The sequence below is a fragment of the Elephas maximus genome, chromosome 10 (genome assembly GCF_024166365.1).
Source record: "Elephas maximus indicus isolate mEleMax1 chromosome 10, mEleMax1 primary haplotype, whole genome shotgun sequence".
In the NCBI taxonomy this organism is placed as follows: Eukaryota; Metazoa; Chordata; class Mammalia; order Proboscidea; family Elephantidae; genus Elephas; species Elephas maximus.
This window is the reverse complement of record NC_064828.1, coordinates 105,655,341-105,680,322: the sequence shown is the minus strand read 5'-3', so window position 1 is coordinate 105,680,322 and position 24,982 is coordinate 105,655,341. Positions and strand designations below refer to the sequence as shown.

The window sequence follows — 24,982 nt, the reverse complement described above, 5'->3', positions numbered from 1 at the left end:
GTGTAAAATAGCCCAGTCGCCCAGCGTGTAAAATAGAGATGATAGTAATAGCTAAATCCAGGGGTGGATTATCCAAAAGGCAAAGTAAGCATGATGCTTACCTTGCTTACTAGATCATCTGAAAAGAGCTATTTTTTTTCCACCACATCAAAGATTCTACTTCTGCATATGGCTGGCATCTGTCCCTCCCTCCACCCCAGAGCACCTTCCTACAGAATTGAAGCCTCTTTTCAGATTTGTAATCCCTGACGGGGATGGATTACCCAGTAAACAAAGTAAGCATGGGCTTACTTGTGTTTACTTATACTTGTGCTTGCTTACAAATCTATAGTGAGCAATTTCACAAGGATTTCACACAAAGACATGGTGATATGGAGACAAAGATGTGGTGAAACCCATGTGAAATTGTTCACTACAGATTAGTAAGTAAACACAAGTAATCCCGTGCTAACCTTCCTTATTGGGTAATTGGCCCCTGCCTACATCAGAGGTTGCTATGTTAAGAGTCACCGATACATGCAAGGAGCCCTGATGGTACAGTGGTTAAGGACTCGGCTGCTAACCAAAAGGTTGGAGTTCAAATCCACCAATGGCTCCTTGGAAACCCTGTGGGGCAGTTCTACTCTGTCCTACTGTGTTCTACAGTCAATTCCTATGAGTTGGAATTGACTCCACAGCAATAAGTTTGGTTTTTAATGTATGCAAAGCCTAGCCCATAGTAAAAAATTAAACCAGATTCCGACACACAGAAACCCTACAGGACAGAGCAGAACTGCTCCGTTGGGTTGCCAAGGAGCTGCTAGTGGATTTGAACTGCCGACCTTTTGGTTAGCAGCTGAGCTCTTAACCACTGTACCAGCATAGTAAAAACCCGTTGCCGTTGAGCTGATTCCAACTCATGGCAACCCCGAAGGACAGATTAGAACTGCCCATAGAGTTTCCAAGAAGAGCCTGGTGGATTCCAAGGGCAGACCTTTTGGTTAATAGCCCTAGCACTTAATCTAGCCCATAAAAAAAAAACCTGTTGCCATCGGAGCGATTCCGACTCATAGAGACCCTATATGACAGAGCAGAACTGCCCCACAGAGTTTCCAAGGAGCGCCTGGTGGATTTGAACTGCCGACCTTTTGGTTAGCAGCAGTAGCACTTAACCACTAAGCCACCAGGGTTTCCTAACCCATAAAAAAAAAAATGTATATATATATATATAAAAATATCATTTTCACATCATTGCAAGGTATTGGGGGATACAATGATGCCTTTTTCTCAATGAGGCTTGCAGTGGGAGGGGGGAAAAGATAATAAATAATTATCGTAGGTGTGATAAGTAGAAAGTTCAAAGCAAAGTGTAAAGAAAAAAGAACATAGAATCCGAGTGGTCCTTATCTAGACCTGGAAAAGCCTAAGAATCCATAGTAATGGGTGAGAAGAAGAGAAGAGCCTCCAGACCGCAGGGGGCGCTGCGGCAACCCTCAGCCGGCTTGGTATCAGGAACTGGGAGGACACGCTACAAAGGTCACGTGCCCTTGCGATTACCGCCCTGGCGTTCACTGGCTCTTCGCTCCACGTGACTCGCATCCTCGAGGGTGATTGGTCTTCGTAAGGCACGAGGGCAGGGGCGGGACGAGGTGGGGCGGGGCGGGGTAGGCAGAGGGTGGGGCGGAGGGGCGGAGCCGGAGGGGGGTGGTTCGATGCGGGGGCCGTTGGCTCCAGACAAATAAACATGGAGTCCATCTTCCACGAGAAAGTGAGTGTCCGCGTTCGGTGGGGACCTGTCTGCGGCGCGGTGGCGGGCGAGGGGTGCGGTGTCGCCGCCTTGCGAGGGCTGGGTGGGGCTCTGAGTCGCCCCCATCCCGGCCTCTCCGGGTGCGGGCCGCTCGAGCCGCCCGTCTTCTCGGCACTGGGAGGGGAGCTTTACAAACGCCGAGGAGCCGGACCGGGACGCCCGGGGATTCGGGAGGGAGTGAGGGCAAGGCCAGGGGGCGCCTCGGGACACGGAAGGAGGCGGCGGCGGCACCGAGTGGGTCAGCGTCTACCTTTCTCCGGCACTTTGTGTAGCCTTTTCGGGGAAACTCTTCTCCATTCCCTTCTCCCCTGTGCTCCCTGGTTGTAGCCCGAGTCACCTCTCGGAAACTTCCCCCAGCCCTTCCCAACTCCCCCGCTTTTCCCCACGCCCACCCCTGGCAGAATTCACTTCCTTCTCTGGGCGCCTCAGTTCTATATTGGAATCTCCCATACAATTAGATCTTTGGGGTTATGTGCCTGGCTTCCTCCCGCGCTAGGTTCCTGAGCCTCTCCAGGTCAGGAACCTTAGCTCGCCCATTCGTAGGGCCTGACACTTAGGGAAGTAGAGGCGGAAATCCCATGCAGGGAAGTAAGTCGTCACAAGAGTTTTTGTTATGGGATATCTGCGGTTAGTTTCGTTTGCTATTTCCATCTTCCTACATCAGGAGGCCAGCTTTGTTATTAGGTATTAGGGGTGGACTGGAATAATTTTGTTGGTGTGGTCCGCCTAGCCTGTTCTTGCTTTGATTTTTCAATGGCCACGTAATTGAATGATGCTGCTTGTGTTATGTGGAGAAGCTGGTCTTGTCTCGCATACAATTATCAAGGCATTGGGTGTGAGTGAAACCTTCCTTGGGACAACTTTGGCAGATGGCATCTTGTTTCATAATAGTTTCATGTTTGGAAAGGGTGGCTGTGAGGCTGTTATTTATTTAGTAGGCGCGAAGGGTTATCGTATTAAATACTTGTGAATGATCCATGGTGGAAGACATTTTTAAATACACACACACGAGACAGTGAAAAACAAAAGAGGCAAGGTGACTTATAGTATAAATTTAAACAAATTGTTAAAGGGAATGCTTTTTATAGAATACATTTCAGAAAGTTTTGGAGCTCAAGTTGGTTGATTTTTATGTGTGCGGAGAGGAAGGACTCAGTGGTATGGTTATAGCTAATCTTTTGATTTGATTGACGTATTTTATGAATCTTGGACTAGAGAGATTTAGCTGCTTGGCTCAGGAGATTGGGTAAAGATTAGAGAAACTTGCATGTATATATTTTTGTTAATTTTCAAAGCTTTGGTGTAGCACCAGGTGTTTTCAACATGGAAGACTTTAAACATTTTCATATACCATTTCATGCAGTGTATTTTTAACAGTACTGATTGTTACCTACTTTGGATATATATCAGTGAAGGTAACTGCTGGACCATGGGACTAAAGGAACCTGGGCCCCAGCCTATTGAAAACTACTTACCTGAAAGAAGTCACTCTCAACGTGTTTAGGCGTAAAGATTAGGATGCCATCCCCTGCACAGATACTTCAGGCATCTGTTTCCTCTTATTGTCATCTGTTTATAATATGTACTTAGCAAATAAAGGCTCTTAAAGTTCTTCAGGCATGTTTCAAGAATATGGAAAGCACATGTAACCATACGGCTCATCTTTAATCACATATTCTCCCATCTCTCAGAGCACCCCCCCCCCCCCGCCACATATCTTTAATTGTGCTTAGACCTTGTGCTGGGGACATCAGTGGTTTAGTGGTAAGATAGTCTTGTCTTCTGTGCCGGAGATCTGAGTTCAGCTCCTGACTGCAGCACCACACATGCAGCCACTACCTGTCTGCCAGTGGTGGTTTGTGAATAAGCCAGTGAAAACTCTGTGGATCACAATGGTCTGATCCGCAACCAATCACAGGATGGCAGAGGGCTGGGCAGCGTTTTATTCCATTGTGCATGGGGTCACCATGAGTTGGGGGTGCCTTGACAGCCATTAACAACAATAGGCCCTGGGCTTGGAGAGCCAGAGAGCCATCTCTGCCACGATGAAGCTGTGTTGGTAGGGATACCAGCCTGCAGAGGACCTCTCAGCCACTTCCACTTGGAGTGTTGCTTTCCCTGTTTTCAGAGTTTGGGTACCCTTTATTTGAGTACCCTTTATTAAGCTAAACTGTAAGCAGTTGTTCACGTATATATCCTGAGTGCCTAGAATGCAGGAAAAAGATGTGGCAGTCTGCTATTGTACAGATTTACAGACTTGAAAGCTCTATGGGGCAGTTCTGCTCTATTCAACCTTGTAGGGTTGCCATGAGTCGGCATCAACTCAACGGCAGTAGGTGGGTGGGTAGTGCCTAGAATAGTGCCTTGACTCATAGTAGGTGCTCAATAAATGTTTGAATCAGGAGAGTTCCTTGAGCATCTAAGATGTGTATGATGCTTTTTACCTGAAGTAAACTTTTTCCATAAGGGGCCAGATAGTAAATAATTTAGACTTCACGGGCTACATATGGTCTCTGTCACATATTCCTCTTCGGTTTTTTTTTTTTTTTTTTTTTCCCCCAACCATTTAAAAATTTAAAAGCCATTCTTAGCTACTGGGGCAAGTTGAATTTGGTTGCAGGCTGTAATTTGCTGAACCCATAACAAAAGCCCTAAGGGAGCCCTGGCGGAGCAGTGCTCTGTGGCGGTTGGAACCCACCAGCCGCTCTGCAGGTGAAAAGACCTGGTGATCTGCTCCAGTAGAGATTACAGCCTAGGGAAACCCTGTGGTGCAGTTGTATTCTGTCATACAGGGTGCTGAGTCAGAATGGACTTGAGGGCACACAATGTCAATCTAAACATTAATACTAAATGGCAATTAATTGCTGTTTTGTTTTTTTTTTAGTTCCATGGACTGCTTTCTTTTATTTTTGTTAGCTCTTGCATTGCTGATGGCTGTTGGTGTGGACATTGTGCCACCTGGATTTGGTACTTTTAATGTAATGTGAACTAGGAATGCTGTAAGAGTTGTGTTTAAAATGAGTGAAAAGTTGCTGAGGGTTGGCTTTATGACATCCGTTATGCGCTTTTGTGATTGCTGGTTCTTAGCCGCCTTTAGGATATTTGCGGTTTAGGAATAACCAAATTCCAAGTCAGTGACTCGAGGAAGTGGTAATAGCACAGACTTTGGAACCTCTGCGTGGGTTTGAATCCTACCTAGCTTTGCCACTTACTGTATGATCCTGGGCAAGTTACTTCTTATTGCTGTGCTCGTGAGGGTAATGAAGTGTCCACCTCAGAGTTATTGAAGGCAGCTAAAAACAACAAAAATCTCAGAGTTATGCATGCATAGAACATTGTCTGGCATATAGTAAGTGCTAGAGAAGTGCTGGCCATTGTCGTTACTCAGATGCTTTGTATTTGCTGCACCTCATAATAGGCGATGTGAGAACTCTAAGAGGAAATGAACTGCTGCTGGGTGGATTGCATGTCCCTGGGCTAGCCCACTTCTGAGAGCACCGTTAGGTTTATGCCTGGTTTCTATTGTAGTTAGTAGTGTCCCTGGGAATGTGAACTAGTTTTAGGTTGGTCCTGAAGACCTTAAAGGGAACGTGATTTGGTTGCAGTTCCATTTTGTGGTTTTATAAAATTTCTTGGTGGAACTGGCGATTCAGTCTGTTCTTCCTTGGTCCCGACACAATGAAGTTTGGACGTGAACTCATGGCATTTAAATACCACTGAGCTGTGATGCTAGCAAATCCAGCTTCTGTTCGACTTTGGTTAGAGCTTGATGATAGTGACTCAAAAAGGGGTGGCTGGGGCTAGTTCAGGGAGGAGGATGCCTAATCTTGGGTGGGACAGTATTTTTTGGTCCACGTAAAATTTGATTCATTTTGTGACTTTAATAAAAAGTGATTTCAAATTTGGACTGAACAATTTGTTCTTTGGATCATCCCCCTGTCCCGTGAAGTTGTATTAGAAGTACAGAACATATTGCTATTATTTCCTGTAGCCATCATTTTGCTTAAAGTTTGCTTTCAGGTGTTTATTTTTTGTATTTCAAAGTTAATTTCTTTTTATAGGGCTTGCTTTATTTTTTTAGGTCAAATATTTGAATGTCCCTGTGCCTATATATAAGTTCGGTGACCAGAGTTTGAGAACTCCAAACGGAAGCACATGACTTGACAACCAGACAGAAAATTTGCACTAGGACTGTTCCCAGAAAGTCCAATGTCTGATCCCTGTGTTAAGGTGCTCCTCATCTGCGGAATAGCTGTATCTGAGCAGTCTTTTTTGTTATTTGAATTTTTTAAGAATTTAGTATGATACATACCCCAAACCAAACTCATTGCCATCAAGTCTATTCCACCTCATAGCGACCCTATAGGACAGAGGAGAACTGCCGCATAGGGTTTCCAAGGCTGTAAATCTTTACAGAAGCAGACTGCCACATCTTTCTCCCATGGAGCATCTGGTGGGTTCGAACCACCAATCTTTCAGTTCGCAGCTGAGCACTTTAACCATTGTGCCACCAGAGCTCCATAATACATGCAGAAGCATACAGATCACAAGACTACAGCTCATAGAATTTTCAGAGTGAACACATGTGTGTAAACAACACTTAGCTCAAGTAATGGAACGTTTACCTGCATCCTAGAAGCAGCGCTTGTGCCCTCTTCCATGTGCTAACTCTCCATCCCCATACCCCTGGGAACACCCACCCTTGTAACCACTATCCAGAATCCTAACATCACAGATCAGTTTTGCCAGTTTTTGAGTTTTTGTAAATAGAATCATACAGTTTTACTCTTTTGAGCCTGTCTTTTATTTAATGTTGTTTGAGAGATTCACCCGTATTATTTCAGATAGTTAATTCATTCTCATTTTTATATAGTATTCCTTTGTGGGAATAACACAATTTGTCCATTCTGTTGTGACAGGCATGTGAGTAGTTTCCATTTGGGAACAGTGCTTCTCTGAACATTCTTATACTTAAAAAAAAAAAAAAGCTTTATCGTGATAAAATATATTAACGAAAAACTTGTCATTCAAGCCATTTTTAAGCATACAATTCAGTGACATTAATTATATTCACAATATTGTATTGTGCAAACATCACCATATCTATTTCCTAAACTTTTTCATCACCCTAAACAGAAACCGTGTGTCCGTTGAGCAGTAACTTCCCATTTCTCCCTTCCCCCAGCCTGGTAACTTCTAATCTGCCTTAGGACTTTATGAATTGGCCTATTCTGGATATTTCATAGAAGTGGAACCATGCAGTATTTGTCCTTTTGTGTCTTAGCATAATTTCAACACTTATGTTGTGGCAGGTATTAGAAAATCATTCCTTCTTATGGCTGGATAATATTCCGTTGTATGGCTGTAGCTCATTTTATGTATTCATCTGTTGACGGACACTTGGATTGTTTCCACCTTTTGGCTGTTGGGAATAATGCCGCTCTGAATGTTGGTGTACAAGTACCTGTTTGAGTCCCCGTTTTCAATTTTGCGGGTATATACCTACGAATGGAATCGCTGGGTTGTGTTCAGAACTTTTTGAGGAACCACAAACTTCCACAGGGGCTGTACCTTTTTATGTTCCTACCAGCAACGCACGAGGATTCCAGGCAGGTTTGTTTTTTTGTCCTTTTGTTGTTGAGTTGTAAGAGTTCTTTATATATCCTGGAGGTAGAACTGCCCCGTAGGATTTCCAAGGAACTGCTGGTGGATTGGAGCTGCTGACCTTCTGGTTAGCAGTGTAGCTCTTAACCACTGTGCCCCCAGGGCTCCATATCTTGGATAGTAAACCCTTATCAGATATATGATATCCTTACAGAAGCAGCCTGCCACATCTTTCTCCCGTGAAGCGGCTGGTGGGTTCAAACCGCTGACCTTTCTGTTAGCAGCTGAGTGCTTTAACCACTGTGCTACCAGGGCTCCTTGGATCTCTGTATTGAAAAGATATATTTCCTGAGCTTAGTAAAAATACTAAAATATACTGATTATTTCTGAAGAGTGAGATTAGGGTTTTTTAATTTTCTTCCTTTATTTTGCAATTTATGTATCCTCATATAGTATGTAACTTTTTAAATAAAAAAAAAATCTTATTTAGAATTAGTAATAGCATTGCTAGATTACAGAGTATGTCTGTGTTAAGCTTTAGTAGATACTCCACATACGTTTCCTAAGTGATTATACTAATTTATACTCCACCCAGTAGTGTTTCAGTGTCTTTACATCTTCTCCAGTATTTTAGCCATTCTAGCAAGTGTGTAGTAGTAATATGTTGTGGCTTAAGTATACATTCACCTGGTGGGCAATGAAGTTGAGCACCTTTTTATGTTTTTTAGTAATTTGGCTATTCTCTCTTATGAAGCGCTTGTTTGTCTTGCTCACTTTTTGGTAGAATGTAAGAAGAAAGTCTGTGTATCCATTCAGTTCACGTTATAATTTTCAGTGGGAGTTGTTCTCTGGGAGTAGGAAAGTAGGAATACAGGTAGAAGGAAAAAAGGTGGAGACAAAGAAGTCTTATCTCATTGTTGTGGCTTTGACTTGAGGGATAGTGTCCTTGCTGGCTACCAGCTACCTATTCCTTACCAAATATGAAGATAAATTTCTCTTAGCCCTTGCTTATCATCTGCTCAGATTGTTAATGCTGCCTTCCTATTCCAGTATATACATATACTCTAAATCTTTTTCAGCAGCTGAATTTTATTCCTAGAAAATTGATGCCTCAGGGAAAATTCTATGTCTTGTAAGGTGGTGCTCTTTGGGGTCACCATTTATCATGTACCATAGCCCAGAACAAATTGCATAATGTTAGACAAGCTCAATTAAGGAATAGACCCTCCTGGGGAAAGGGAGAACTTAAAGGGCTGGAGTTTACAGAAGATGCTATCATTCCACAGAGAGGCATGCTGGGTGTTTGCAGGAAGGAATCTCACCCATACTTGAGGAGGCACCATTGGAGAGAGGGGGTAATAAGCAGACTGCTCAGCACCAGGGAGTCTGGATTCGGATTTGAGGTGCCTACTGTTTACCCAGTTATCTAATAAAGCCAGCTGCCCAGCACCTGAGGCCCTGGGGTCCATGGGGAGCGGTCCATGGGGATTGGACCTGTGATGGGGAGCTGAGCTTTGATCTAGACCCTCCTGCTGGCTTATCTAGGAGTGAGCTCAGAGGTCCTTTTTGGACAGCTCTGCGCTTTCCACGGAAACCCTCGTGGCATAGTGGTTAAGTGCTACGGCTGCTAACCAAAGGGTCGGCAGTTCAAATCTGCCAGGTGCTCGTTGGAAACTCTGTGGGGCAGTTCTACTCTGTCCTGTAGGGTCTCTATGAGTCAGAATCGACTCAACGGCACTGGGTTTGGTTTTGGTTTGGCTTTTTCCATTTGTGTCCATTATTTGCAGACTTCTCTGAAGAGAAGCTCAGCTCTATAGTTACAAGTCTGCACTAACATAAAACAGTTTTTCTCACCTCTGTCAATTCTTGGTATTTCAGATTCCATGAACAGGCGTTAAAATCGAGTCATTCTCTTGTTAAAAGAGCACACGTGCTAGGAATTGAAATTCCCTTGCAGCATCAGTAATTTGCCCAGGAATCTCCAAACGTGAACTTACTTTGTTGTGTTGCTGTTAGGTGCCATCAAGTTGGTTCCGACTCCTAGTGACCCCATGCACAACAGAACAAAACACTGCCCCGTCCTGCGCCATCCTCACAATCGTTACTGTGTTTGAGCCCGTTATTGCAGCCACTGTGTCAGTCCATCTCTTTGAGTGTCTTCCTCTTTTTCGCTGACCCTCTACTTTACCAAGCATGATGTCCTTCTCCAGGGACTGGTCCCTCGGGACAACATGTCCAAAGTATGTGAGACGCAGTCTTGCCAACCTTGCTTCCAAGGAGCATTCCGACTGTATTTGTTCATTCTTTTGTGTATTCAGTATTCTTCGCCAACACCACAATTGAAAGGTGTCAATTCTTTTTCTGTATTCCTTATTCATTGTCCAGCTTTCTCATGCATGTGAGATGATTGAAAACACCATGGCTTGGGTCAGGCACACCTTAGCCCTCAAGGTGACATCTTTGCTTTTTAACACTTAAAAGAAATCTCTTCAACTGATTTGCCCAATGCAACACGACTGCTGTTTTCCATGGGTGTTGATAGTGGATCCAAGTAAAATGAAATCCTTGACAATTTCAATCTTTTCTCCATTTATCAGGATGTTGTTTACTGGTCCAGTTGTGAGGATTTTTGTTTTCTTTATGTTGAGGTGTAATCCATACTGAAAGCTGTGGTCTTTGATCCTCATCAGTAAGTGCTTCAAGTCCTCTTCACTTTCAGCAAGCAAGGTTGTGTCATCTGCATAACGCAGGTTGTTAATGAGTCTTCCTCCAATCCTGATGCCCCGTTTTTCATATAGTCCAGCTTCTCAGATTATTTACTCAGCATACAGATTGAATAGGTATGGTGAATTTATTTTAGGCACTGAAAATGAGAGTGGCTGAGTGTTTTTATAGAGTGTAAAATACGACGTTTAATGTGTTCGATGAAAATGTTTGTTTTAATATAAATCATGCTTAAGTTTTTTACTACATAGCTAAATAATTCTGGAATTGGAAAATAAATGTTAACAAATGAAAATGTGTGTAATAATCGGGCTTGTCTGAAAGCTAAAAAGGTTTGGTTTGACTGTTAAAACGTTAATGATTAAATTTCTATTTAGGGGAAGGTACTGTATAAGTCTGTTTAACAGATCACACTTTTTTTTTTTTCTTCTGGAAATATTAGCAAGAAGGCTCACTTTGTGCTCAACATTGCCTGAACAATCTATTGCAAGGGGAGTATTTTAGCCCTGTGGAATTATCTTCAATTGCACATCAGCTGGATGAAGAAGAGAGAATGAGAATGGCAGAAGGGGGTGTTACTAGTGAAGACTACCGCACATTTTTGCAGGTGCTGATTTTAAACTCACTTGATTGCTTTTCTAGTTCCCCCCCTTGAGATATAATTCAGAAAACGTGGCCTATTTTCTTTCTTTTTTTTTTTTTTAAATGGGGGTACTATTTAGATAAGAGATGAACTAATCTTCTTTAGAGATCTGACTTGGTAATTATAACTTTGCTCTTGACTTTGTAAACGAGAATGCACAAGATGTTATTTTAGATATGTACGCTAATGACATCTCTTATTCTTTTCTTTCCCCTACCCCCAATTACCTATCAAAATTAAGCAGCAGCCTTCCGGAAATATGGATGACAGTGGTTTTTTCTCTATCCAAGTAAGTAATCACAGTATGTACTAAATGTTGTTTATGTGCCAGGCACTGTTTTCAGGGCATGATTGGTACAGAGTATTTGTTCATAGCCTTCTCTAGTCACTATAATGATGTGACTTCGAAGTTCCTCCCATAGATAGTATCTATAGGGTATAAGATTAATATGGGTAGTATCCAGAAAAGACCTAGATTTTTTCGTAGATAAATTTGAAAGTTAGATCTGTAGAATCTTCATTTTAGAGTGGAAATCCTGGTTGCATAGTGGTTAAGTGCTACGGCTGCTAACCAAAAGGTCAGCAGTTCGAATCCACCAGACGCTCCTTGGAAACTCTGTGGGGGCAGTTCTGCTCTGCTTTATCCGGTTGCTATGAGTCGGAATCTACTCAACTGCAATGGGTTTGGGGTTGTTAGTTGCCATGAGTTGATTCCAACTCATTTTGCAGTGGACTTTTTAAAAATGCTTTTTGATTATTTGATTTGCACCTGGATGCTACTAACCTTAATTCCAATAAGTCATGAAGTTTTAAACTTACTATTTCTTTGGTAAGTTTGAGAAAATGCAACATCCTACAGCATCCTGTTTAAATCAGCCTACCAGGATTGAACTGTGTTATGATTTGTGGTTCTTGTTCTTTACGATCGGTATTATTTTTTAACATATAGCTCCCCTCGAGTTCTGTGGGCATATTTATGTACTTGTGAAATTCATTTACCATACCCATTTGTCTTTCATTCTGTCTCTTACATGGTGACCTATGAGGTATATCTAGGTTATTTTAGAACCTCTCTTGAGGGACCTACTTCTGTGAATATCTCTGCTTTCTCCCATAATACCCTGCTGAACGCATCATTCGCCAGCATTTCTGCCCATTGTTCCATCATGCCCCTGTTACAGGTACCAGCTACTGCAAGGCTAGGTTGATGGGCAGTGGCCGAGCACTTGCATTTCCTGTTTGTGCAGTGCTGCTCTTGGCGCCACTTCACTTTTGCCCACCACATTGGATTGACTGTTTTTCTGTGCTAATACCTGCTTCACTTGCTCTGTCAGCTACCTTAGGAGGTTAGGGGTGAATTCTCAGAAATTCTTCCTTGTTTCCAAATTTGAGATTACCAAGTTTACCTTTTACTTATTTATTTTAATCTATTACATATAAACCCACCTTCACAGAAGTTTAAAATCTATGACAACTTCAGTATAAATCCCCAGGGAGCACTCCTTTTCATAGACATTTTGTTATTACCGTCATTGCAGGTAGTCAGTCAAATATAGCTTTTCTAAAGCAGCACCCACAAAAGCCAAATTATCAGATGTGTGTTGTAGCCTGGTTTGAAGACTGGAAAGAATATGCACCTGGACTCTGGAGGCAGTTTTATCTCGGAATTGTGTGGTTCTTTGTAATGTCTCAGGAAGCTAGTGTAAAAACATTCTTAAGGCTATGTGTGGATGCTATTTATGGGTTTAGCAATATATTTATGCAAATATGCACACGTCTTAAAAACCATAGTCTCCTGGGGAAATTTATATATGAAGTGCAATTGTTTACACAACTAACATGGCTACACTAAAGTTTGGAATTGAATGGTTTAGCTCATGAAAAGTTACTATTTTTTAACAGGTTATAAGCAATGCCTTGAAAGTTTGGGGTTTAGATCTAATCCTCTTCAACAGTCCAGAGTATCAGAGGCTCAGGATCGATCCTATGTAAGACTTTATTTTGCTTTTCCTACATCTCTTTTCCAAATTTGATTTTGTAGTTATAATTTCTTAAAGAAGAAAACTATATTTAGAATGATTTTGTTGTGATGTTTCCTGTTTTATTCCCTCAGACTGTCCTAGTTCACCTTTTGGGGGATGTCCGTGAACATCTGCCCTCTGAGCCTCCTTGACCCCTGAGTGTGTGTGGCAGCACAGAGCTGCTTCTTGAATAGCATGTGATGCCATCATGCTAGCGTGGCATCACTCATCTTCTGCGTAGAGATCAACACAGTTTTGTAATTAAAAAAATCAGTGATACTTAACTGTAAGCATAAGCCTAAATTATTGCAAATTTTATAATATACTTGCTAGTAGGCAAACTAAATGAACATGAACTCTAATATTTCAAATTAATATTGTGCGTATATTTTTTCTTTTTCTAGAAATGAAAGATCATTTATATGCAATTATAAAGAACACTGGTTTACAGTTAGAAAATTAGGAAAACAGGTAACATTTCTTCTCCTCCTTTGTCCTTTTTCTCATTCTGCACTCCATTTAAAACTAAAAAACGTAAGGGCTGATGCCTTAAAGATGAGAAAATGCACCAGAAATGTGTGGCATGGTTTCAGTCTTGATAGAAATTTATTTTAGAAGACAATGTCAGATTATTTGTGACAACCATATACCATTTAACTGTATCATAAGAGAAACTGCAAATGTCAGTTTTTAGTGGGATGTTACGTTCTGTCAGTTAACTACTTAATTTATAAATTTTGTGGTTAGCAGAGTAGCCATGGAGCCCTGGTGGCACAGTGGTTAAGAGCTCGGCTGCTAACCAAGAGGTTAGCACTTCAAATCTACCAGCCGCTCCTTGAAAACCCTACAGGGCAATTCTACTCTGTCCCATAGGGTCGCTATGAGTAGAAATTGACTGGACAGCAATGCGTTTGGTTTTTTTTTTTGGTTTTATAGTAGTCACAGTGTCTGGCATGAATAAAAACTGCTTTAGTGTAAACAGGTTTACTCACATGATTACAAAATGTCTTGCGATACATCTATCAAAATGAAATCGTTTCTGTTAAAGAAGAAGAACGTGGAATGTGTCTTGAGCAGAAGTAGTCTTTTTTAGGTGGGGCCTGGAATCAAATGGCTTGAATTATTAGATGTAGGTGTTAGAGAACATCAGGGAGCCTAAATGTGCTTCATGCTTTTTTTCAACCTAGTTTAATGATGCGTCACCTAGAATACAGTGAAATAATTGACATTTAATATTAGGCAAAAAGCTGTTGACCAGTTTTTAAAACTTAATCTTTTTTTTTTGGTATAAACCCTCTAAATTACTACTAGAATATGTAAATGTAGGTACGCCTTTTTTGAATCAACAAATGTACATAAACTGTTAATTTTTAAAATAACAATGATCTTTGTATACACGATTACATTTTTGAAACAGAATTATTTAAAGTCCTTTTTTATTAGAATTTTGAGTCTTTGAAAGAGGATATTAAAATCCAGCTATTATGATAAAAAGGAATGAACTGTTGATACACACAAACATGGATGCATCTCAAATTAATTACACTGTGTGCAAGATGCTAGGCAAGAAAGGGTATGTATCATATGATTGCAGATATAAAAGTCTAGAAAATGTGAACTTATCTTTGGTGACAGAAAGCAGATCCATCAGTGGTTGTGGGGGGACGGGGGCATGAGGAGCCAGAGGGAAGGATGCAGGAGGAGACTCGAGAATGAAGAGTATGTCCACTGTCTTGGTTGTTGTGGTGATGGTTTCATGGGTTTTTAACATATGTTAAAACTTTCCAAATTGTACACTTTATACATGTATAGTTTTTTGTACGTCAATTACATCTCAATAAAGCTGTTAAAAAAAAAAATACAAAGCAGAAAAGGAAGGCTGTAGTCATGGTGGTGTGCTGTTGAGTCACTTCCAATTCTACTCCTAGCAACCCTGTAGGACAGAGTAGAACTGCTCCATAGGGTTTCCTAGGCTGTAATCTTTATGGGAGCAGATTACCAGGTCTTTTCTCCCATGGAGCAGCCAATGGGTTCGAACTGCCAGCCTTTTAGTTAGCAGCTGAGCGCTTAACCACCAGGACTCCTTCAAGGAAGACTACACTGAATTAAATCTATAGAAGATAATTCAAAACCGAACAATCCCTGCTATTTTAAGTCAGCCACCTGGAAGCAGCTTCCCCTTAGATGGTTATTTCTTAAGGTCCTGGTGACTTTGTCCTAAGAGCAAGTCAGGAGGTGTGGTATGGAGGCACGGAATAGAGGCTGGCATGTGTGGAAATCCATTGTAGGGAAAAACTGAGGCAGGACACTGCCAAGATGACTTAACCTCTAGGTTTTATTTGTACCTGTTAAAAATTATGATCAGGTATTCTTTACTTTTTGTATATAATCAGTGAATTTTTAAACCTGAAGACTTAGATTTCAGAAGTTCTTTTATATTTACTTGTAAACACTATTTTGAGAGATTTTTAAAATTTTAGTGCTTCAAAGTTACATTTTCACATTTTGAAGTACACATATATAAGATACCAAATTTGGTTTATTATCTTTGGTTCTAGTTTACGTTTTTTATTAAAATGTATTTTTCACTGTAGACTCTCTCTGTCTGAGGTCCCTGTATAATGAAAAGAATGACTGGAAGGGTATACCCGATATATCAGAATCCAAGAGAAATAGTTGGTCATGACATTGACAGTGACTTTGGAACTTTATGATCTTGGGGGTTAAGCTAGGGCTCCCATGAGGTGGTGGCTAAATGGTGTCAATCACCATGTGATGCTGGTTTAGTAATCTTTGTTAAATGAATTGTTGTTGTTAGGTGCCATCAACTTGATTTTTGACTCCTAGCCACCCCTTGTGACACAGAGGGTAAAACTGCCCCAGGTTTCCTGCGCTGTAATCTTTATGGGAGCAGATTGCCAGGCCTTTCTCCTGCAGAGCCACTGGGTGGGTTCAAACCACCAACTTTTAGGCTAGTGGCTGAGCACTTAACCATTGCATAACCTGGGCTCCTGTTAAATGAGTCAGTGGTTACAAGTTCTCTTCCTCAAATGTCTGACTTGTCTGGCTTTCTCAGTGTCTTTTGACCAAAACTATTAGTAGTGGGGAAAAACTCGTGTAGTTGTCATTTTCCCCCACATCGTTATCAAGGACACAGGTTAGAGTTGTGGTGGGCTGACACTTTGAAGAAAGATTAACTGTAGCTATCATAGAAGTACTTTAAAGTACTGACTACCAGTTTTTATTTTTAGGGGCAGGGATTTAAATTTGTGGCATAAAGCAAATATTATTTTTATTTAAAAAAAAGGCATTTAATATTGTAATAAATTTTATTTCAGTTTTTAAAAAACCACATTATTCAGCTACTCAAAAAATATCTTTGTTTGCCATGTTTCCAGTGTTTAGACATTCTTATTAAGTTTGCAATGAGCTATACCTGTTCTTAACATGAACAACGTCTTTGTTACCTCTAAAGTACACTAACCAGAGGAGCCCTGGTGGCGCAGTGCTTAAGTGCCTGGCTGCTTACCAAAAGGTTGGTAGTTAAACCACCAGCCATTCCATGGGAGAAAGATATGGGCAGTCTGCTCCAGTAAAGATTGCAGCCTTGGAAACCCTGTGGGGCAGTTCTGCACCGTCCTGTAGGGTCACTATGAGTCGGAATCGACTCGATGGCAATGGGTTTGGTTTTTTGGTTTTTGTTACACTAACTTAAATATTGACAACTTTTCTTTTCCAGTGGTTTAACTTGAATTCTCTCTTGACGGGTCCAGAATTAATATCAGACACATACCTTGCACTTTTCTTGGCTCAATTACAACAGGAAGGTAAATAAAGATTGAAATTTTTGTGATGCAATTTTTTTGGAGTAGTTGAGTAGACTTAGCTGGTTTTGGATGGTGCTGTTCAGTCAGAGTTCTCAATGACGCCTGATCCCCGGCCCCCCAGCCTGAGGGTGCTGCTTCCTCTGCAGCCCCAAGTAATGGCTCTTTTTATTTTATTTTATTGTGCTTTAGGTAAAAGTTTACAACTCAAATTAGTTTCTCACTCAAAAATTTATACACAAATTGTTTTGTAACATTGATTACGATCCCCAAAATGTGTCAGCACTCCCCCGCCTTTCCCTTTTACCCCAGGTTCCCCTTGTCCATTCCTCCAGTAATGGCTCTTTTGCCTTCTGTACTCCACATGCCACAGAGCCCACAGAGCCTAGAGGAGGGCTAAGTGTTCTTGCTCCTCCTTGCCCATTCTAGGCCACCATTCCTCCCTAAAAACTCCCACTCCTTTGAAGTGCACGCTCCTAGATTAAACTACCCCCTGCCCTTTTGCAGTCATCTATGATTCTCCTTTTTTTTTCCGTTGGAGATTTTAGGACCTGACTCATGTCTTTCTCTCTGCCTCTGCTCTTTTTATCATTCTTACCTGTTTCTACACTGAAAAACCAGTCCAATTCCTTGACATCTCTGTTCCTTGCTTTTTACTTTCAAAGATCATTTTCTTCACTTTACCTAACCATTACCAATAGCCATACCACCTCCAAATTCCACTTAAAAGCAGTGTCCCCAACTGTGAGTGCCACCTCTTGTCTTCATGCCATGTTTCCGTTTTCCATTCCAGCACTCCTCTTGTATCCTTACTTCCTTTCTTACCCTGCTCATTTTCTGCAATCCATTATTAGAATCACAGGCTTGCATTCAACTGTTTTCCCTTCCTCTCCATCGTTTATTCGTGACAAAACCCCAGCACTGGTTAAATCCAAATTTTGGCTTTGTCCATTCCAGCATCAGAGCAGGTGAACCTGGCTAAAGAATAACATAAAATATGGTGATTGGGTTGCTTTAAATTTATGACCATGAATTTCAAATGGACCCTTAATGCTTGCTGCCTGGTAGTCCTGCTATGCTTTCGTAGTCAATTCACTTCCCACTCTCTGAGATGATCATTTCACAGCTTCAATCCTCAAACCTCTAACCACTCTTCCTTACCTCCTCATGCCTAGCCTATGGCCTTCCCTTATATTTTACTGAGAAAACAAAAGCAATTAAAAGAGAATTTGTATCTTTCTACCAGCAAATCTTTAACCTACTTAGATCTGTATCTGCTTTGAGCCTACTGAAGCAGATGAACGATCCCCTGCTCCTGACAAGGCCTCCCCCTCCTGGCCTCACTCCCCTGCTCAGAGTCTTTGCTCCTTCTTTTATGTCCCCCTATTCCATATGACCATTTCCCCCTTTTTATTGTATTATTCCTATCAGCGGAGGAATAAGCTGTCTCCCACTGATTAAGAAGAAAAAGCCTTTCAACTCCCTGAAACTCCAGCTGCCTCCCATTTTTATTTTCTTCTCAGAGTTGTCTCTAATGTGCTGTCTCCTGGTCTTGAACTCATTCCAGCCATGCTGTTAGCGCCAACATATCACCAAAGAGCCTTCTTCTCACCAGTGACCTCCATGTTGCCAGTGTCAGTATTCAGTTCTCAGTCATCCCTTCACTCATCTTCATCTTAGTTGAGGGTGTAGTTGGTTATGTTGATGATGACGATGTTAGTTGCCGTCAATTTGATTCTGACTCATGGTGACCCCACGTGTGCAGAGTAGGACTGCTGCTCCATAGCGTTTCCAAGACTGTGACCTTTCGGAAGTGGATCGCCAGGCCTTCCTCTGAGGTGCTCCTGGTGTGTTCAGAACCCCAGCCTTTCAGTTAGTAGTCCAGTGCTTATCCACTTGTGCTACCCAAGGACTTTACAGTTGATTAAGCTCTCCCTTAAACAAAACAAAACTTCTTTATCGTGGAAAATGTCAAACAAATACAAAAGTAAATAATGTAATGAACCCATATGTACCCTTTATTCAGCTTCAGTAATTATCTTATGGCCAATCTTATTTTATCTATGTCCTGCCTACCGTCTTCCCCTTTTTATTTTGAACCAAATCCTAGGTACCTTACCATTTTTTCTGAAAATATTTTTTAATAAAATTTTTGAAAGCAAGGATTCTCAAAAAAATATAGCCACAATACTGTAGTCATACCTGATAAAATTAACCATAATAATTTAATAACATCAAGTACCTGGTATTCAAATCTTCCCGGTTGTCTCTATGTTTTTTTGCAATTTAATCCAGATTGAAATTAGATCCATTGATCGCATTGGATTAATATGTCTCAAATCTGTCTTAATCTATAAGTGCCCTCTCTCCTTTTTTCTTTGATTTATTTTTTGAAGCAAATGGATCATTTGTCCTGTTCGTGACATTCTGTGTTTTGCGTATTGCCCCCTATTTTCTTCTGGCCTTTGGGTACCCTATAGACTGGTACTTAGATCTAGAGGCTGAATCAGATTCCGATTGACTTTCGGAGGAGAGTGGAGGGCTCTTCATAGATGATGTGGCCCTTGATGTCTGATTATCTCTCTCTTTGTGATGTTTACAGGGTCACTGTGAGTCAGAATTGACTCGATGGCAATGGGATTAGCCACTGGTGATCAGTGTCTAGATCCATTACTTCAAAATATTGCAAAAAAGTGTTATTAGATTCCTGTCATTCCTTCATTTACTAATTGGAATACCTCTATACAAATAAATTTCTCTTGTCAGTTATTTGGTTATCTTGAACTTCAGTTCATCCAGGAAAAGCAGGATATATATTGGTTCCCTTTAACACTTCTTAAGACAGTACGTTGGTTCCCTAGCATCCCCTGAGGGTAACCACTTAGTTTCGTTTTGTTAAATTTTTACTAAAATGTCGTTACAAACTAATAGATTAAAACATAGTTTGGGCTTCAGTCCATTGCAGTTCTTATTAATATCAGTGCTCAAATTGTCCCATCTTTGACCAGTGGAAATCTTCCAAAATTGAGTACAAAGCCTCTGACAACAACCCCTGTAGCCTTTTGAAGACTTTTTCCTTTCTTGTATAACAAGATGTGTCAGATTTATCTTGTATATTTCCTGCCCTGGAACTGGAAATCAGTCTTTTCTCCAAGGATCCCTGGCTCCTTTTAGTAATGTATTTGAAAATCACAATCTGAGCACTGATGTGCTTATTGCTACTGGTTGATCATTGTTTCTGAGCCTCCTTTTTACAGAAGGTCCCTTTTTTTAAGAGTAAATCCATCGTGAGTTCATGTAGTTACTTCCAGTTCACATTTAGGATTATAATGGTTTTACTTTTTTATTTACTTGTATGTCTTTTATGCCTAAAACCCTAGTTCCTAACTGTACCGCCCTTCTTGAAACACTGTCTGCATTTGGCATTCAGGCCTATATCCTGCTTTTCCTCATATCTCAGTGGCTGCTTCTTCCGGATTCCTTTTGTGGGCCTCTTACTCTTTCTAAACTCTATATATTGAAGTGACCCAGGGTTCAACTTCTTGATTATTTCCAGTCGCATGATTTTAAATACCATCTTTAAATAAGATCTATATGCTCATAATTTCCAGGTGTTTATCTGCAGCCTAGACATCTGCCCTGAGCACCAAACTCCTAACTTTGACATCTTCACTTGGAAGTCCAGAAGGCATTTCAAACTGAACATGTCTACAAAAGGCTGATTTTTTTTTTTCTCCTCAAACACATTCTTCCTCAGGTTTTCCATTTCAGTGAGAATCAAAAAGCAGCCCAGAGTGCCTTTAAAAAATGTAATACATATTATGTTACACCTTATTCTCAGCACACTTAGAATATAATCTAAAGTGTTGAATAAAACCCAAGATCTTTACTGTGACCTAAGGTACCACGTGAATTGACTCTTGCCTACCTCTTGAGCCTCCTCTCCTGCCTCGTTCTCTCTGACTCTGCTCAGAGCCTATGGTTTCCTTGCAATTCCTTGAGCAGGTCAAGCCTTTTCCGACCTTAAGGCCTTTAGGCCTGCCCTCTTTCTGGGATACTCTTCCCCACATATTTTCAGGGCTTATCATCTTATTCAGATACCTTTGCTCAAGTATCTCATCCTCTGAGAGGCCTTCCCTGACTATTACTCTTGCACTTTTCATCTTCATTCTCTCCTTCTCTTCTTCACTTATTACTTAATGTCTATTTGTTCATTTATTTTTGTCTGAATTCCCATGAGGGCAGGAACCACCCTCAGCATCTAGAACAGAGCTTAGTATACAGTAAGTACTCAGTAAATACCTGTTGAATTAACGAGTGGATGAAGATATTGTTATTGGCAGTCTGCTCACTGCGCCCATGGAACTCATGGGTGTGGTGGTATCTCATTGTGGATATGCCAGAACTCTTGGCTTGTTACCCAGAATTGACTGGTCACCAGGTACTGCCTCCTGCAAGTGTAAACAACGGCTGGGAAGCCAACACCCCAAATCTAGTCAGGGAATTAAAGGTGGGTCCTCAGCTTGCTGTTTTGAAAATTGAAGCCAATGTGTAAACCAGACTACCAGGTTATTGAAAAGGACGTTACATTTGGTCAAGTAGAAGGCTAATGAAAATGACGTGGATTGACACAATAGATGCAACAGCTGATTCGGACATACCAGCGATCATGACGATGGTCCAGGATTGGACAGCATTTCCTGCTGCTGTCCTAAGGTTGCTATGATTCAGAGCCAACTCAGTGGCAGCTACCACCAACAGCCAGTTCATTAATTCACAACAAGAAATATAGCTGTCATGTGAACTGGATTGCTTCATCTAGCTAACCAGCAAACTCTTTTCCTATTGGAAAATTGTGTGGAAAGCCAGGCTTCCTCACAGAGTATGGAATTGGTACCAGGAAAGCTAGTATAATCTTAATGACTGTCATCAGGGATAGTTTAATGTATTCCAGTCTAGTGTAGAGATGGATTTGCCAGAAGAATTAGATTTTGGGGCCATTCTAACCTGGATAACACCAAATACACCAGGAGTAACATGAGTAGTTCTGATCCCCTTTTCCTGTCCTCTGTACCCATTGTGTACATACAGTCTTCAGTTGGTACCAACTCATTCGGCTAGGCAAGCAACTGATTGTAAGTCTTGTTCAAGTAGCAGAGTGTCTCTTCTACAAGAAAAACTGGAGGACTGACTTACTTTATTCTACAACTGAGGAACAATTTTACCAGCAGAAAATAGGTTGAACCACAGCTGTCCTTGTGAAAAAATGTTAAACATAGCATAATGGGAATTTTTCTTTTTGATTTTTGTTCATTTCTTTCATTATCTGTTAATGCTCACAAAGGATATCAGGTAACAAGCACTGAAGTTTAACAGAAATGTAGAAAAACTTAAACTGTTTAGAATGACATAAGTACAGGCTACCCTTGTTCACATTTTTGTGAGGCAAATCCAGCTGTGAAAACCCTGGCCTTCTGGAATCATATTTGTAAAAAATTACACTGGGCCAATGTAATTCTTTCAGAACGTGAACCACACTTTCAACTTCTTGACTAGATTTTGAGTATTGGCTTCCCAGCTCCTGTTTGGGGTTAGAAGGAGAGAGAGAGAGAGAGTGTGTGTGTGTGTGTTTTTCCAGAGCTGTTTCCACAGGTGGCTTATTCTCTGATTATGAAATAATTGTCCATTATTACACATAGTATCTTGATTCTGTCCTCACTGTATCTCTATGAGGAAGGTACCAGTATCATGTGTTTAACAGGTGAAGCAATCGAGACATAGGCAGGTGAAGTGATTTACCAGGACCACACAACTGGGAAGTGGAGGAGCTGGAATTGAAACCCAGGCAGTATGATTTCAAATCCCTTGCTCTTACTCACGCTGTTTTACCTGCCTCTCTGTTACCATTCAAGCTTGGTCAAGCCCTGTATTAGTAGGGCCGTTTATACAGACATTGAATTTCTCAGTCACTTTATGAGACAGCTGTTCCCATTTTACAGATGAAGAAAGTAAGGCTCAGAGGCTTTAAGTAACTTGCTGTAGATCACCCCCTAGTAAGTGTAATGACACCAGGTCTTTTTGACTCCCCAGCCTATTCTTCCCACTGCACTATATTGCCTTTCTACCTGCTATCATTTTAAATCAATTTTGGATCTCTTACTAGCTGTTTTATTTTTCTTTTTGACTTTTTCCTTTAGGTTATTCTATATTTGTTGTGAAAGGTGATCTGCCAGATTGTGAAGCTGACCAGCTCCTGCAGATGATCAGGGTCCAGCAGATGCATCGACCAAAACTTATTGGGGAAGAATTAGCACAACTAAAAGATCCGAGGTAGAGTGTGTGCCTGCAGAGGAGTGTATGTTAGTATTTCATTACAAAAATTAAATTTTCAGGCTCATGTTGGATATGTAGTCCTGTTACTGTTAGTGACTTTTTTAGACCTTTATATGTTAGTGAGGGTTATTGGTTCAAACTTGAATCAACTCTTTGAATTACTTAAATACAGATAGCCTATGACTTACAACATGTTGGAGTTAGGAGAAACCACACTTATACTGTCTTTTTTTTTTTTGTAAGTTTTATTGTTGGTAATACTACAGACAGTGTTGGATTATGTAATTTGCGGATGTTATCATTCTCATACCAACCCCAAAGACAAATAAAAATTTGATTTATAAGAAAACTGGTAATAAAAGGCAATAATAGTGAAAACTGAAAAAAAAAAAAAAAAAATGAGGTATTCAGCTTAGGTCAGAACCAACTGACGATGGAGTCGTCGGACCAGAACCATTGTAAGTCAGAGGCTACGTGTATATTAATTTAGATTCGCGTTACAATGCAGTCTTTGTATTATTGAAATGTGTATGCCAGAAAATGTGTTAAGTTTTAACTTACGTAAAATGTATGGTTTACAAATGTCTTTATGTCATGGCTGAAATAGGAGCCTGGTTTGGAGTAATTATCAGTGCCTTTGCTCTTCAGAAGCCAGAAGACAGACCTGGAACGAGCCTTGGAAACAAATGATGGGCCAGGAATGTTAGATGAAGATGAGGAGAATTTACAGAAGGCTCTGGCACTAAGTCGCCATGAAATTGACATGGAAGACGAAGAGGCAGATCTCCGCAGAGCTATTCAGCTCAGTATGCAAGGTACAGACGTTCTGACAGGTACTTTATTCACTGCTGAGGAGTCGATTCAGACTGTCCTTAATTTCTCTGGAAGGTAACGTACTAGGAAATACATGGGTCAAGTACTGCAGTTACTGTCGAAGCAACGGCTACGTACAATCAGCTAGTCCTTTAGATTTCTCGTAATACAAATCACTTTTGACAACCAACATAGGTTGTAAAGAATTCTAATAGAACATAATACAGTAAAACCTGCAAAAGCTGGAAGCTGTGTAAGACAGAAACCTGTAAGAAAAGAAAAATGCAAATATTTTCCACTAATAGAGAGCTGCAAGAAAGTCCTAAGGCTGTACTCTGTCAAAGGTGGAAAACTTGCAAGACCCAGAAAAACAGGCAGTCCCATCAAGTTCAGCTCTCACAGGTATCACTGTATTAGAACTAGTAATATTTTTATTTCTGGTGATTTTATTTGGCGGTATACTATACTAACACAACGGTAAACTGAGGTTAATCATTGTGAGGTCAGTTAACCTTTACCCAAGACAGCTATTTCATAAATGTATGCCATTGGACACGAAGGCCTGGAGAGAGTGTATAAATTGACTTTACAAAAATCCAACACTTACTGGGTGTGCAAGTTAAAGCTGAAGCCTAGCTCAGTGGGCCCAGTTTTTTAGTGCTATGAGCCCATCAGAAGAGAGTGAAGATGCATCCCCCAGGGAATCCAGGCTGCAGGAACTGCCTGGGACAGAGCCGGAAGTGGTTTACTTGAAAGTGTAAAGGTATTTTGAAGTTTCATTTTTATCTAGTTCATGTAGGTTTACCTTTGACTTTCTAGTGAAATTCCTCATCAATTGAATTCCTTAAATATCTAAATAAAATTAAGGTTCTCTTAATATGAAGGTGTGTCCTTGTATTTTATCCTACTCTTGTCATGCCTTCTGGCACATCTCGAGGTACTCGACATGGTATACAATCCAGTTTTGGTGGGTAGAGCCTGCTAGATTAGCCTGTGATGGACAGATACCAGCTTTTACAATTTTGGGTATTGTTGCGTAATTCATTCTTCTTACCACTTGATTTCAAGAGTTCCTGGGTGGCACAAAGGGTTAAGCACTCAACCACTAGCCGAAAGGTTGGGGGTTTGAACCACCCAGGCATGTCTCAGAAGACAGGCCTGGTGATTACTTCCAAAAGGTCACAGCCCTGAAGACCCTATGGAACACAGTTCTACTCTGACACACATGGGGTCG

General features: G+C 40.9%; 1 protein-coding gene across 10 annotated transcripts in view; it reads left to right on the top strand.

The window, feature by feature from the left end:
• Positions 1–1,670: 1,670 nt before the first annotated feature.
• The window catches only part of ATXN3 (ataxin 3), a 41,436-nt gene continuing 18,124 nt past the window's right edge, over positions 1,671–24,982 (top strand). For 2 of the 10 annotated variants that reach the window (XM_049899787.1, XM_049899786.1), the window contains exons 1-8: positions 1,671–1,747; positions 10,557–10,721; positions 10,999–11,046; positions 12,660–12,745; positions 13,183–13,249; positions 16,518–16,605; positions 22,800–22,932; positions 23,584–23,750. In XM_049899787.1, the coding sequence (XP_049755744.1) occupies positions 1,724–1,747; positions 10,557–10,721; positions 10,999–11,046; positions 12,660–12,745; positions 13,183–13,249; positions 16,518–16,605; positions 22,800–22,932; positions 23,584–23,750 (778 nt within the window). In that variant the 5' untranslated portion in view covers positions 1,671–1,723. Of the gene's footprint in view, positions 1,748–10,556; positions 10,722–10,998; positions 11,047–12,659; positions 12,746–13,182; positions 13,250–16,517; positions 16,606–18,968; positions 22,451–22,799; positions 22,933–23,583; positions 23,751–24,982 lie in introns of those variants that run through there. The other 8 variants (XM_049899788.1, XM_049899789.1, XM_049899791.1 and 5 more) reach the window with 8 other exon arrangements.